This window comes from Heliangelus exortis, chromosome 1 (assembly GCF_036169615.1).
Source record: "Heliangelus exortis chromosome 1, bHelExo1.hap1, whole genome shotgun sequence".
Lineage (NCBI taxonomy): Eukaryota > Metazoa > Chordata > Aves > Apodiformes > Trochilidae > Heliangelus > Heliangelus exortis.
This window is the reverse complement of record NC_092422.1, coordinates 113522538-113537943: the sequence shown is the minus strand read 5'-3', so window position 1 is coordinate 113537943 and position 15406 is coordinate 113522538. Positions and strand designations below refer to the sequence as shown.

The window sequence follows — 15406 nt, the reverse complement described above, 5'->3', positions numbered from 1 at the left end:
GTGATTCTACTCATGAAAAGTCTACTCTTGCCTTTCAGCAGATGTCCCAAGATATTGACAGGATCAAAGGCTACTGCTCTTCCAACAATCTGCAAAGAAAACATCCACATCATTTCCAAACACAGCTTTAGAAGAAAGTTTAAAGGAAAAGATTCTTCTTTTTGGGGTTCTCAATGTATTATGTGGGCAGGTGTAAGAGGGAAAGCAAGACACTGGACAAAAAGCCTGGGAACCTGATCAGATATGAATACTCAGTACCTGATAATGGATTCTGGTCCAAATCCCCACCACAAGAGAATACACCCAGGTTCCAGGGTGGTGAAAACCACAAGCCAGGTCTGTTTTCCTGCCACCCAACACTAACAAATCCAAAAGTCAACCTTGGCAGAACTGGAAGAACACTTGTTTCACAGCTTCTCCTTAGCCTACTGCTCTCTGATTCCCAAGTCAAGCTCATAGCTAAATAACCACGAGATGATGGCAGCTGTTGGTCATTTGACCTGCCTGAGTATGTTGGCATAAATCAACAGGCCAGTCTACAAATCCCTTCTAGTAATTTATTTTTATTCATAATTGCATTCACTTGGAAACACTGAATACAATGCAAAATGGACACAAACACACACACATGGACACAAACACACCAGTCCTTTCAAAGCTCATAAAAATGTTTCACAGAATTTCTTCCTAAAGCTTAGGGTGGAAAAAGCAAACCAACCAAAACATCACACTCTCCAAGATACCCAGTTCTTCCAGAGCCCACCATTCTTCACAGTATTATTACAAGAGTGTTCCATAAAGATGAGATATTGGGAGCTGAATTTCCCACATTTCAGAAACTGGCTCACCTGTCTGCAGAACAATTTTCACTGTACAAACATCCTGATAGAGGAAGAAAAATCCTAGGAAATTACAGTAGAGTTCTTCACTGAAAGCAATACAGGAAAACACATCCATAATCACACACGCTTCCTGCCCTAATAAGGCAATATACATTCATATAGAAGGAAAAAAACAAGCACATTATTAAGACATCAGGCAATAGGCAGTATCCATTTTATCTTCAGAAGGAATTTTACAGCAAATGGTTTCATTAAGACACTTGAAAGCAACCTATTTTAAAGAAGGGAAAAAAAAAAAAAAGCACCATCATAGCATGAAGGCTGAAATGTGATTAGGAGTCACAAGCAGCACCAACTCAGGCTCACCAGTGACTTCTGTCATTTGAGGACAAGTTAAATGGAGAAACAGTCCATGTGAGGACCATGTGACTTGCCTATGAAAAAGCACAATGTAAGAAGACACAGTTAAAAAGTGCCAAGCCATAATTTACAGGGTGTATCTAATGGTTCAAGTTCTTAGTATAGTCACCAAACAATAAGGTGCTGGTATTCAGACACAGAGAGTATTAATGCCATAACTGGTAAGAGCTGCCCTGCTCTGCACAGGTTCACACTATTTGTGAAACATCAAATGCCTCTTAAAAGTTTATTGTTAAGGTAGGATAAACTCATTTCCAAATCTGGATGGAGAAACATCAAGGCTAGATTATTACCAAAATCCATCCCTGCTGTTGACCAGCACTGGGTCCTCTCATCTTACACCAGGATAATCTTTCAAGGGCCAAAAAAGTACTCCTTTGTGCATGGCCAGGTATGTGCACAGTTTTGCAAGTGAGACACTTGTCCTTGCCTCAGTGTCACATCCACATGACCCACAGGCCACTTGTGAAATGCAGCCTGCTCCTGCTTCTCCAGCACCCAGGGACCATAGGTCTAGGCAGCTTATACTAACACAGAGAGCCCAAGGAGCAACTCTTCATCCTTAGGTTTCAATATATTTCTACCATCGTGGCCACTAACAAGCTCAGCAAAAAAATGGCTTCTTGCCAATACTCAAGGGCAGTAAAAGTAGAGCTCCAAAGAATGCTTCTGCAGCTTGAAATTCTTCCACCCTTTTAGATAGCCATATATCCTGATACTTTGTGCTTTCCATCTCCCAAGGCATTCACAAAGCAAATCATCTCAGGAAGAAGACCGAATGGTAAAAAAAAAAAAAAAAAAAGCCACATTCCTAAAGAAAGTCACTATTGCTGTGCAGATTTCAGCCACATGAACTTCCTAGTCACTGAGAAAACCAATACTGCATTTTCTTCCTACAAAAACCCAGCCTTGCAACCATTTTAGTGTCCTGAATGGCTCCAGTTCCCTCTGGAGTGAGTGTAAAAATAAAACTTACTTTAGCACTTTACCCCCTCACTATATTGCAGTGGGCTTGACCAATGTATGGAACTGTTACATCAGTCCAAGATCCCTTGTTCTTAATCCACACTCTGATGTCCACACTGTCTGGGAGAAGATCACAGAGAGACTTGGTGTAAATAGTTCATATGGATTCTCCCACTCAGGAGGTCACTAAGGGACAAGGGTACCCTGACACACAGGCTGCAAAGCAGTAACCAGTATCTACCTGTGGGGGAAAGTAAGCACAACAGGGTCAGAAAGTGCCAGATTTGTGAACAGCTCTGCATTCTCCCAGCCAAGAGTAGCAAGACACTGATAAACCACTTATCTCAAACCTGTAAATGCTCCCAGAGCTCAAATCAGCTTGTGGGTGCTGTTTTAAACTTTCTGCATTTGTAATTCATAAGGATAGAGAGGCTGGCTGCCTCCACTACAGGGATGCTTTGGGTTTTTTTAGCCTGGGAGGTCATTCTACCCTAATCTTCCCAAGTGCCAGAAAGATGAGGTTACAGAAGATCACAAACCTGCTAATCAACCGCTTCCCTGCCCCTGGCATTGCCAAGCTCTAATTCATCTCAGCAGACACCACAGAAAGCCTGTGTGCCACAGCAGTTTTTACAGACAATTCATGTGGAGGCAAAAGTCTTTGCATGAATTAAACTCCAAGGGTCAGGCTCCAGCTCAAAACAGTCAGAAGGTCACAATTGGCTGCCAGAGACACAGCACAGTCTAGCTGAGTGGCTTTTATTCAGCATTAGAAACAGAGAAGGGGTCAGAAACTCTTATCATTTTCAGTTAGAGGTGTCCCATTCACCTCCTGATAAAGGACTGCTCACTAGATGAAAAGGGCTGAGGAAATAAGGGATTCTCAGTAAGTCAGTAGCTCTTTCTGCAGCCATATTCTGAGTGCAGCTGCTTCCCAATTATCTGCTCATTATAGAGAGTGCCACTTGAGGAAACCAAACAGTGCAAAACAGGACACAGTCTTAAACTGGGACACATAATCAGGAGCACACACACCGAACATGTCAGGGATCTCAAGGGACACTCCCAAACCTGCTATCATCCATCCATTCTTCAGAGATAATGCACAGTGAATTTGCATCACTCCACCCAACATCCCCCAAGCTGCCTGCCACACAGCTGAAGTCAGGGATAGGTACAATCTGAGCATGACACACACACACACCTAAAAACATCAGTAGCTAGGACAAGGCTCTTCCCTCTGCTTCTGCATCTTAAACTTGTAACTCTAGTACCAAGGTCCTAGGCTTTTCCAGCCAGACTTTCCATACTCCTACTGGAGTGCTAACAACATACACAAAGGATTTAAAAACAAAAAGCAACAAAAACCACCCACCCACCCACAAAACCCAGAAACCACTGCCTCCAAAACCTCGTGATTTCAGCTGAAGCCCAAGTCTTGACTGCTGAGGAACATGAGGCATTTTTCCAGAATGCATTTAACACATTCATTCACCTGACAGTGTAGGCCATCTACCCTAAAATTAGCCAGCTCCAGCACATCCTCTCCATCTCACTACATACACAGACACTGAACTGTCCCTTGGCTTCCTGGCTTCAGAGAACAGATCTACAGTCAGCCAGCTCCACAGGGACCGGGTTGAGAGGAAACAGGATCACTGTGTTATCAGCAACAAAACCAATCAAGATGCTACCTACCAAAAATGCTCTTAGCAGTATTGTCTACTCTCCCACAGAGGCAAAAAGAAGGGTAACTTCCATAAAGCCACAGTAACATAGGACAGCACTTCCTTCCATCCCAGAGCCCGCTGTTAGGTGTTGCTTCATACCATGTCCTTCTTACTTGGTATATTCACCTCCTGTCTCACATCACAATCAACAAGCAGAGCAGAAACACTTTGAGGGAGATGAACCAAGCCTTCAAACCAACACAGTCCCAGCTTGCAGAAAGAATGATGAGATTGAAGATGACAGTCTTCCCACCCAGTGAGACAGATGGGGATGGAATAACAACATTAGCAGTCAAGAAGTGAAGGGATCTTACTTACAAAGCCATACGGGAATGTTGCTCACAAAGGCACTTAATACAAGCATCTATACAGCTGAATGGAATAGAAGATACAGAAAAAAAAAATGCAGCAGAGAGGAAGGAGCTGCTCAATGACTATCTGGATACTCTCTTTTAGTCTCCATATCAAAAGTTCACCCTCCTGACATCTCTGAAGTGCCACTCATAGGTACAAGCTATGGATTCTTTAACCTCTGCAGTAATGAGTTCAAATTCTGACGTCCAGCAGTGGGTTCTTCTTGATGTCAGGGTTCACACCTAAAGAAAACTCAAGTTCTCAAAACTTTGTGCTCTTCTTGCTGAGCTGAGCTGCACAAAGTTTCCTACAGTGGAAAAAGGCAGCAGACTCCTTCTCTCCAGGTCTGTACATATGGCTTACTGCTTTCTTCATCATATTGCTAGCTGACAACACGCAAAGAACCATTCTGCTTGGGAAAGCCTCTGATGTTGTCAGTGATGGGATAGGAAGCCCATATACCAATCACAAAGGAAGGGTGTGGGAGGAGGGAGTCCTTGTGCAAGGGTCTCTTCCCTTGGTAAATAAAGTCATTGAACATCACCTGCAGAAAGAGGGGTGTCACACGATGTCTTCAGCAGAGCGCTGTGGAGGAGCTGATCCCAGGCTCAAGAAATGTCCCCAGTTGCACAGGAAGCCCCTGTTATATTGACCAGTGTCTATCACTAACCCACCCAGAAGTCTGTGCCCAGTGTTGTCCCGCAGAGCCAGCCGAGCTTCCCTCTCAGTCACATTGTAGCTGATGTTCAACAGCTGGATCAGGAGGATGTATCCCATGCCAGCTGTTACAATGGTACAGTACCACACACAGGTGAACGACAGAGCAGAGCTAGCAGCAAGGAAAAAAATGGGAAGGAAGCCATTTAGTTTTGGAGCAGCTGCCTTAGCGTGACATTCCCTGGTAATCACTATCCTTTCAAATCCCTGTCTACATCTGCCACAGTGATCTCACTTTGCTGCTTTCATCAGATAATCCTTAAAGGCTTTCTCAAAATTAAAGCTTTGGTGCTTACTTAATGAGAATTTTTAGTGCTACCAGAGCTACTCTTACACATTGCTATGACACTACCTAACTTTTAATGTTGTAGAGGTCCTTCTTTAAGGACACAGCTATGCTCATATTTGGCAGATCATGAAATGGAATACACAAGAAGGCAGAGTCATTTACACTGGTGTACTCCACACAGCAGTGGCAGCACCAGTCTCTGAACTTGTGTCCAACACTTCTCACCACCCTCTCCACCAGACAGGGCATATTAGCACTGTCTGTTCCAGGCAGATACCTCGGAGGGACAGTCACAAGATAAACAGTGAGGTATGAAAGGCAGAGACAGAACATGGATTCCCAGACTACCAGACCACTACCTGCATCTGGGGGCAGATACATTTAAGGGTGTGTCTGTATAGGACAAAATAAAGACTTCAAATCTCAGCTCCTCCAACAACTTTTTCTGAATAAATGGTGAGCTCTCTCCAAGTCTCAGGCTCCCCATCTTGGCAAAAACAGTGATGTCTCTGCTTTCCAGAGCCTTTTTGGAAGTACTTTTGGCCAGGTCTGACAGCCAACAACACCTGGCCTAGAGCACAGAATGAAGAACAGGAACTAAGCTGCCTGACCCAGCCCTTCCCCACCCCAGCTCTCTCCCAGGCAGACATCTCACCTGTAGTCAGAATAGGCCCCAGGGCAGTAGAACAATGCCACAAATGGAGTTTGGCCTCTACAGATGGTGTGCAGGGTCAACGTAATCCCATACACAGAGGTGACCATGAAGAAGGACAGTGCAAGGATGAATGCTTGGTGGTTTTGCTCCCCTACACAGCTGTTAATCCTCCAAAAGGAAGGAAGAGATTACTTTGCTTAAAAAGGAAAGACAATGGCTTCCCTCTCCTCCTCCCTCCCCCAGCTGTCAGAGAGCCTGATTTCCAAGGTGCTACTACACAACACAGGCTAAGAACTTTGAAACACATTCAAAAAAGCTTTATTACTTTTTATAGAAAAGTTATATGCTGAAGTCAATAGACCAGTAGGGTAACAGTGGGGGACAGTTTAGCTGAAATTTTCAGCAAGTGAAGTATCCTTTGCTGAGACATATCTGTATCCTACTGCTCCTTGCACGCACACAGCCAGCTTTGGGTTCACTTACCCCAGGAGAGCACTAATGTGAGTTAGCTGCAGTGCTAACTCACTAATGTGAGTTAGTGCTCCAAAGACCAAGTCTACAAAAAGCAATAAAGAACCCTTCTAAAGTATGCTGTGGAAGTCAGCAGGTCATTCCCCTTGCAATAAAGTTTAAACTATTCTTTGAAACAGTAAATTTCTATTTAAAAATTTATTGTCTTAAAAGAGTATCACCGGGTCTTGCATGTACAAAAGTAGCCTTGTTTGATAGCAACTGTAAAAAAAAGAAGCTAATTCAAAAAGGGAGAGGGAAAAGAAAGAACACACATAGCCTCAGCAGTGCAAAACCTACCAGACACAGTGATGGTCCAGTCTTCTTACACACCTGCCACAAAGCCGGCAGTGCCCTGCTCGGGCTGGTCTGACCAGCTGGCATTTAATGCACCAGTCCTTTTTCACACCTTCTGGCTCCTCAGCTGACATCCTTTTGGCCTCCCCGTTCACAGCACGACCGCTAGCAGCTCCCGAGGTGGTGATGCCATGGAGCCCATTGGAGGTCCCTCTACTGCTCCTGTTGGTCAAGCCCTGTTGCGATGGCTTCTCGCTGCTTGCTGGGATGGGGAGGTAGCCAGGGTCTTTCTTGGCTCGAGAGAGAGCTGCAAGCATGAGAAATAACCCAGAGGTGAGAACGACCACTTGGGAATACCCGACGTGGCCTCGGGGGACCACCTCCTGGAGGAACACATAGTACATGTAGCCCAGGGAGAACAGCCCTAAGCTCAAGAAGAAGAGAGTCCGTTCCTTCCTCCTGTGGGTGAGGTAGTAATACCACAGCACGACCAGGGGCAGGGACGTCAAGATGACCAACCCCAGCAGGAAGTGCAGAGCGGCGACGTGAAGAAGGACGGGGAGCAGGACGAGCGGCGGCACAAGGCTGACATTGACCTTCACCGCCCCGGCGAACCAAGGCACCCGCAGGCGGTCCGCCACGGTGTCGGCGATTCTTTCCAGAGATCCCGGGGGCAGGGATCGGGACGTCAGCCACCTGTTGGGGACAAACACACACCCCGGCTACCAGCCGCCCGCCCGAGGTCCTTGCAGCCTACCCCGGGGGTGCGCTTAGCCCCGGGGTGACCCCCGCCCGCCGCCGCCGCCCCTTTCCCCCTCTCCCACCAAGTTTGCCGGGAAGCGGAGCACAGCCCTGCGGAGGTACCGGCTGCCCGCGGGGCTTCCCGCAAGGCGTGGGGACACCCGAAGCCCCGGCGGACCGCCGCTGGAGAGGGGTCCCGCATCCGGGCGGCGCTGCGGGAGGCGGGGGAAGGAAGAGAGAGCTGTTACCTCTCGCAGCCCTCGTCCAGGTCCTCGCAGTCGCAGCAGCACGCCGCCAGGTGGTTCCTCTCGCCCCTCCGGTCCACGTACTCGCAGCAGCAGAGCGGCTCCTCCATCGCCGCACCCTTTCCAGACAAACCTCCCTCCGCCTCAGACACCGCCGGGACTGGCACCGGCACCGGGACCCGCCTCGCCCGGCGGAGGCAGCGGCAGGGGAGGCAGCGCCGCCCGCCCCGCCCCCTTCCATCCGCAGGTGCCCCGCGCCCGCCACCGCCTCCTCCACAGCATCCCCGCCCCTCGGGCCGAGCCCGGACGCCATTGGCCGCTGGCGCCGCCGGTACCGCCCGCACGCGGAGGTGTGCGGGAAAGAGGGGGGTGGGTGGGATGGTAAGGGACACCCCTACCCACCCAACCCTCCGGGCCCATCCACCTGACGAGGGAGCGGCCCAATGCCTGCACCGGAGGCGGGGCTGACCGTGATGCGCGGGCACCTGGCTTAAAGGGGCAGCGCAACAGGTGGCGGCAGCAGGAGGAGCGGGAACCCTGCGGTTCTCCCCCCTCCTCCTCCCAACCACTACTGGGTCGGAAAGAGGACCCGACCCAATACCCCGTCTCCCCCTCCCTCCCCCACCTTAGCAGTTTTGCTGCTCCCGGGGCTTGACACGCGTGTCCGGGCAAGTTTCGCACCCAGCCCAGCAGCCGCCGCGCGTGTTTGAAGCTAACCCGTGGAGGGTTTCGCCCCCGCAGCCGGCTCTTTGGAACTCCAGAATCCCCAAAAGCCCAACTCCCAACCCACTCTGGGCTGCAGAGCGAGGAGCGCGGCTGTCAGCACCACGCCAGCCAGCACTGCCCTAGGACCGGTGTCAGATCCCGTAAGGATGTTGCCATTTCCGCCCCCTTCGCCTCACCCCCCACACCCGCCTTGCTTTCAATTTCTTGTCTTCACTTTTCTTCCTTCAACCTGCTCAGAAAAAGCTCGAAGCCAGAAAAAGAAAAGGTGTTTTATCATAAGTGGGAACACGCAACGTGCCGAAGCACTGGAGAGCAGCCCTTGATGGAGGGAAAATACTGAGGGCTGAAATTTCCCTGGGAGAGCTAGAAACATATGGCAGGAGGCAGACTACCAAAGCTCGCAGCATGCAAGAGATTTAGCAGAGAGGTATCAAGCGTTTTCCTGTTAATTAATCTTCTAAAAGGTTCCCATGGCTAAAAAAAGCATACAAGATCCTGTGGCCATCAAACTAGTACCTCTTCTTTTTCCCCAAAACACTCGTCACTGATGGTTAATTCTTAAAGTTGACATAAAAAGCTGTGATTTCATTAAAGACAAGCCCAACTCACTGCTGAGGGCTTTCCTCTCCTCCAAAATTTGCAGATCTGTTAACCAGCGGTGCAATTGCCCTCACACACACACGAGGTTTGAGAGCTCTTTACTGGTTTGTAAGCAAGATTCCCTGGGAAACAGGGCTGGAAGGACAGAGATCACCAGGCTACAGGAAGGCAGAACCCAACTTACTTTCTTCCAGAAACCTTTATTCCGTGCAGCTTTTGAGCCAAATAGTAAATAGTCCGAAGGTGATAGTTTACAATCCCTACCCCCACAAGTCCTCACACGTCTTTTCTTGTGACATCTTGGATGGAAAGGGGATGTGGGTTTTAACTCTCAGACTTGCTGCTCTGTGTCCTGTTCAAGTGGTCAAAGCTTCTTTGAAGCATGGAAAGGGAGATCTTTAGCTGTGAAGATATAACCACCATACCCCCCCCCCCAATTACTTCTGTTAGTCTCCTGCATCAGTGAGTGATAGCAGGAAAATAATGTTTCCCTCCTCCTTTTCTTTTAAAGACTTCATGCAATTTCCACCTCCTACTTTCTATAAACTGTAGCCCTACTATGCTCTCCTAACACCTATACTCTGTAACAGATTATAATTACTACCAGTCCAGTATGATAAAGCCTTAACACCCTGCCACGCAGCATTGCTGAAGATAAGCCACCCCACTCATTTTTAGTCACAGTTAATGTTCACAGCATATACTTGAAGGAACATGTCAGCAAACATTCATTTTCTTTTAATTCCTGGCCCTCCTGGTGTGTTTTGGTGAACAAAATGTGCTTACAATACTGACAACCCTCAGAAAACACAAGGTAGCACAGGCACTAAGATGTGTTATGACTTCCAGACAAAAGTTGGTTGAATTCTCACTTCAAGTTTGCTGTTAAGTGGTTTTTGTTAAGTTTTTTTTTCTTTAATTTACACTCTGCATGTTCAAAAAAGCAGTTTTAACACTTCAGGATACGAATTATTTGAGTAATAAGGAGAGAAGATTAAAAGGGCTTAGAAATCAGGAATTTCTATGGAAAAATTTCCAGCACTCAGCAGCTTTTTCAAGATGTGATCAAAATGGTTCATAGATTATTAGAATTGTGTGCAGAGACACCTCTGAGCATGAAGTAGAAAAAATGGCTTCTTTTTCTACCCTCCTTTAGTGCGTGGGAGAACACAGAGCAAACTGGTGATGGATAGAGGTACATGTGAACTCCCCCACAGCTTTCCTAATCTAATAATTTCTTCTGTCACCTTTGAAGATTAAAAAAAAAAACAACTTAAAATCAGAACATTCATAGGCTATAAGTAAAAAACAAAGTATGAATTTACTATCCTTTACTTACTGAGTTGAAATCTACGGGGTTTATGAGTCCTGGACTTCAGGATCAGAGAAACACACCACCATTCAACAACTTCATTTTTTATATAACCTTTGTTGTATGTAACAGCCTGAAAGTGTAAACCACTGGGAAGAAGGAGGATTAACTCCATAGCTAAGGAGCCTCTCAGAAACATAAGGTCTTTACAATTTATTTTTCACTGGAGATCAGGTACGCCATTGATACCAAAGCTAAGGGAAGCTCTCAAGCTCTCACCAATATCCAAAAGAGCAGCAGAGGGCAAAACCTAGGGCAAACCTGAATGAAGAAGCCCCCTAATGAGGTGCTCAAATACTTAACATTATGTTTTGGGTCTTCTTAAAAAGAAGATCTGTTTTGAATTACTCCAGTGTTTGCTTTGTCATGATTCAGAACTCTATGAATGCATCTCATTAATAAAAATAATTGACAGGTTTAAGAAAATTGACATGAAGATTTAATCTTAGTCCAAAGGAAAAAAAAAAACACCACAAAAAAACCCCCAAACCCAAGGCAGTGATGGCAGAAGGGAAAAAAAAAAAAAAAGAGCTGAGAAACAGAGAATCATCAGGAAAGACTGGCAGACCTACCTGCTCAAGCATTTCAATTGAGTCTTTTAAAACACCCTTCATATGTTTAACCTGTTCCTTATCATATTGAGGGATCTCCTCTTTTGATACCATTTCTGGAGATATGCTGAAAGAGATGACAACAGAAACATGAAATAAAAATCTCCATGCCCTGCTAAAAGCAACTGCACCCTGTCACCATTGCTTGACTTTCCTAAAAAGCATCCTTTTCAAAAGCCACAAAAAAAAAAAAAGCTGCCTGCAGTTTCATTTCAACCCCTGTTGCCTTGAAAATACTGTCAGATTTTTGTAGACAACAGCCACCAAGAATAGTTGTGCTCACATTATATGTACAATGCAAGTTCTCACACTTCATAGGCAACATGATTCTTATGAAGAAAGTTACTCTCATGAGTTCTGACATGATCAGTCAGCCACACAGCTTCCATACTCAAGATCAGGTTATAGTTTGCTATTACCACATTGCAGAGAGGAAGCAATATGTGAGCCTCTTCTGTGTGTCCAAATACCAAAGGCACATAACATGGAAGTCTGACAGGAAGAGAGGATTTAGGAGGAAACTCACAGAGGCTAAAAAAGCTAAATGATTCTTTAACATTACATTTGAGATCACACTGGTTCACACAGGATGAACACTTCAGTTCTGTGATCAGCACTATGATATTCACAGAAGATGAGTCACAGCAGGGTGATAAATACAAGCTAAAGCTAACACTCCCCCCCAAAACAGCTTGTCAAAGGAAAAACTTGCAAAAAAGAAAAAAAAAAAAAAAAAGAAAAAAACACAGTCAGAGACACATCATTGAGTATCATCACAGACCATGGAAAAGCAGCAAGGCCCAGGAGCTTTTGAAAACTTGCCACCAAATTTCATTGTTAAAAATTTATTTCTTTACAGATTCTGATATCAGCTGAGGAAGAAAAAGATTGTGAGTTCAACTTACTTCAATGAGCTTTCTTCCTGAAGCTGGACATGATAGAGGGACTGAGCTGCAAGCTCTATCTTTGACAGTTTGAGAAACAATGTTATATTCAGCAAGACCAAGAGCAGCAAACTGTGGAGAGAACAAAATTCAATTCCTGTAATAATTTTGTTTGCAATGATACAGAAACAAGACCTGGACTAAAAAGAGCTAAGAGAATTCCTCTGGAAGAAAAAAAAGGTGTGGGACAGCACAATACTGAAAATAAAGAGCTACTCAAACAATTTTTCACAGTTAGCATTAAGCTGTGTAATTGCAACCTATCAGAATGACAAAAGTCTCTCCTCCTGGAACTTTTAAAAATAACTAGCAATGAATAAATTTTAGACTTTATTTTATAAGATTAAATTAAAGTAAAACTGCAAGGCAGACTAGTTTGGCAATTTTCATTTTGTGTGTCACTTAAGTCAATCCATTCCCCTCCCTTAACTGAACACACCATGCGAATTAGGTTAGGATCTATCATGCTACACGGAATGTTAAGATGTGAGTGAGGTACAGATAAAGACCAAGACAAGCTTGAGTCAAGCCACATTTTGATGCAAGTACTTACAAGACACTCATTACTACAATGATGGTGGTGGTCCTACTTACAGCATCTCTTTTCCTTCCTATAGGGCATGGAAGAGAAGGAGGTTAAAAAGCGCTGAAGAACAGTCCTAAAGGATACGTGCAGATACATATCAGTGCCCAGCATTTCATGCAGAAAGGCTCCACAGCTTCTGATGAAAAAAGTTACAGATCATGTGGAAGCATAAGATTGCCTCCAACATTAACTAAGGCATTTTTGGAGTCGTTTCAGACAAGTCAGCTGGACAGTTAGGCTCTTCCATCAGAAGCAGGATTCACCCTACCCTAGCATGCTGGAGAAAACACAGGGCTGAGACATGTTCACCTAGATATAGCCTGAGAAGGCTGTAGTTCACCTGTTACAAACACTCATTCAGCATGTACACTGCTAGTCACACATAGGCTGCAAAGTGACTCTCTTCTGTTGTTCTGCCCACATTGGTCTTTCTGACAACGGATGTCAAAATTCTCCTCTAATTTGTTCCATCTTTACTAGCTTGGTTTATATATTTGCCTGAAGACATCCCTTGGAAAAGCACCTACTAGTCATCAGGCAACAGGGACCAGACACTAGTAAAGAGAGGACAAGTACATGTCCTGTATAAACTGAGCAGCACCTACCACTTCAGGCAGGCTGATCTTTAAATGTAATTACCTGTTCTCCTAAAGTAGTTACTTAAATTCACATTTCCTTCTCTGGACAAAAGTCATACACAAAAGTTGTAACGTATACTGAAATAAACATACTCACCTGAAACATGGAGCAGCAGTAGCACAACTAAGTAATCAGGAAGTAATCTCAGTTACATAGAGTCTGTAGATATGCTGTTGATCCCAATGTTCTCTCAGTACTACACTCAGTGTTGTCTCCTCTTTTATGAAAGAGCACTTGCTCCTACTTCAGTGTCTACAATTCAGCTTGTGTCATGAAATCCACCATTCTCTGTGCACACATTGGTGCACAGATGTTCCTCATCTCTGTAGGTGTAGCTAGTATAGTACATGCTAGTGGCCAAATCGGTCGTGCCTAGGGTCACATGTTTCAGTGACCCAGAAATTACAGAGCAGTTGGGAAGTAGACCTAACATGAAAAACCCCAAAAACAACAGGGCCAAGAGGTAAGCAGCAAAGTTGAATCAACTCATGACCTGGCTATGCAGTTATTGGAAGAAATAAAACAATTTTTCAGCAACTTTACAAAAGTCAGGTTAAAAAATTTCTGACCTCAACTAATTTTCAGTCCTTTTATGGAAGTGCAACTGTAGCGTTTTAGATTTTGGTTGTTGTTTGTTTGTTTTAAAACCAGGTGAGATTAGGTTTGATTTCATGAGATACTCATCATAAAACTGACAACACATGCTCCAAACCTATCTGATGCAAGGTTGAACACACTAAAGCATTTGCTATTGCACCAGCTAGATAAAGACTTCCATTAGTAGCACCCACAGGCATTATCCTTGCACTATTTTAAGAGTTAAGCTTTCTTGAACACACCTTTTGTAAAACATGTGATATAAAGTTTCCTACCTATTATGCTGCTCTGTGACTCTACTCCCATGTCACCAGAGGAGTGCTGGGAAGAGCGTTTGGGAAGCGATTCTGCCAGACTCCGGTGTAAAGTGCGTCGTCTTCGCCTCAGGGCAACTAACTTTCCAGAGTCTTCTATGGACTGATTGATTGCATATTCCTCCATTAGGAGATCTGATTCTGCAGTGTCAAAGATAAGGTTACTGAAATTCCAAAAGGCAAGCTGGAAAGGCTAGCACTGAAGAATTAAATTGCGAGATATGGAGAGGAACACAGTGAGAAGTGCACCTTATAGTCAATGAAATTAAAGCAGGTAATTGACTACCTCTTGACCTGTACTACCTGTCCTATTTGCTAGCTGGTACAGTTTTCAGATATGATGTATAATCAGCCTATACAGGATTGTTTAATGATATGTTAGACAGCTGCTGGAGGAGCACTTCAAGACTCTGTTAGCCTGAGAGTAGGAACTGTGTTAGTCTGAGAGCCTGCAGCCCTGGCTGCCCAGGCTGTCAACAGACACAGCCAGGGAGCTTGCCAAGTGCCACTGCTTCTCTTCTCATACCCACAGTCAAGGAAATACTTAAAAACTGAGAGGAACAGCTTTTCACCTCATGCTTCCTTCAGAAAGCAATTATGACAAGGCACACAAGATACAAGGCTTCTTTCACACCCTGGAACTGGCATACGACAGGAACTTGTGAATTGGAGATTCCTTTGGTGTTGTCTTCTTTTCAAACCATTCTTTAAGGAATCAAGTTTGACAGACATGAAAACATGCACAAGAAAGTTAGACTCCTCACTCCACCAAAGAATAAAATGCCTCACCAAGTTGTTTGAAGTTTTCCTGTATTCCTCCCCAGGTATTCTTCTCAATTACCGACTTGACAAGTCCCCAAGGCTGTTTTTTGTACTTCACTTCTGCAGAAACCCTAATAAGCAGAATGCAATAGTGAAAGTGGGCTCTTCCTGGTAGTACAGTCATAGCAGAAATCTCTTATCAGGCAGAGGTCTCTAGTTTATGTTCATAAACTGAAATACCAACTGGAACTTGCCTGGGCTTCTCACCTGGGCACCACTTAGCACTGAAGCAAGGCAAGAGACAGTAGCAAAGACAATATACTTAGCTAAATCTTCAGGATATTCAAACATCCAAATTTTTGGAAACATTCTTAAGCATTTGTCTTCAGACCAGTAGAGAACTTCTCTGAAGCATTCTCGTTTTAACATACATTTAAAATAGGCTTCAGGCTTTCAGATTATAAAGGCCTGTTTTTCACTCTGCATGTG

At 44.9% G+C, this 15406-nt stretch overlaps 2 protein-coding genes across 11 annotated transcripts in view; both read right to left on the bottom strand.

Moving 5' to 3' along the window:
- Positions 1-543: 543 nt before the first annotated feature.
- On the bottom strand, positions 544-8142 carry ZDHHC23 (zinc finger DHHC-type palmitoyltransferase 23). Of its 2 annotated transcripts, none has more exons than XM_071759562.1 (4): positions 7770-8142; positions 6784-7087; positions 5974-6141; positions 544-5141 (listed from the first exon to the last, which is right to left on the bottom strand). In XM_071759562.1, the coding sequence occupies exons 1-4, from the start codon at positions 8077-8079 to the stop codon at positions 4874-4876; spliced, it is 1050 nt and encodes a 349-aa protein (XP_071615663.1). In that variant the 5' UTR covers positions 8080-8142; the 3' UTR covers positions 544-4873. The 2 variants fall into 2 exon arrangements, with proteins under 2 accessions (XP_071615663.1, XP_071615654.1); XM_071759553.1 differs by having other exon boundaries at positions 6784-7476; positions 7770-8009.
- A 1130-nt stretch (positions 8143-9272) lies between these two features.
- Positions 9273-15406, bottom strand: part of GRAMD1C (GRAM domain containing 1C) — a 55994-nt gene continuing 49860 nt past the window's right edge. For 8 of the 9 annotated variants that reach the window (XM_071759501.1, XM_071759510.1, XM_071759480.1 and 5 more), the window contains 6 exons: positions 14945-15048; positions 14117-14296; positions 12573-12630; positions 11981-12091; positions 11037-11142; positions 9273-9494 (listed from right to left, as the gene is read on the bottom strand). In XM_071759501.1, the coding sequence (XP_071615602.1) occupies positions 9417-9494; positions 11037-11142; positions 11981-12091; positions 12573-12630; positions 14117-14296; positions 14945-15048 (637 nt within the window). In that variant the 3' untranslated portion in view covers positions 9273-9416. The remainder of the gene's footprint in view (positions 9495-11036; positions 11143-11980; positions 12092-12572; positions 12631-14116; positions 14297-14944; positions 15049-15406) is intronic. The other variant, XR_011729001.1, reaches the window with a different exon arrangement.

Bases quoted from the DNA above. Each gene is read 5' to 3' on its own strand.
- ZDHHC23 (XM_071759553.1), bottom strand. From the start codon at position 7,876: ATGGAGGAGCCGCTCTGCTGCTGCGAGTACGTGGACCGGAGGGGCGAG. The intron at 7,477-7,769 runs GTAACAGCTCTC...TGTCCCCAACAG, and splicing joins CTGGACGAGGGCTGCGAGAG to GTGGCTGACGTCCCGATCCC. The intron at 5,142-5,973 runs GTGAGATGTCTG...CCTTGCTGCTAG, and splicing joins GGGGCCTATTCTGACTACAG to CTCTGCTCTGTCGTTCACCT.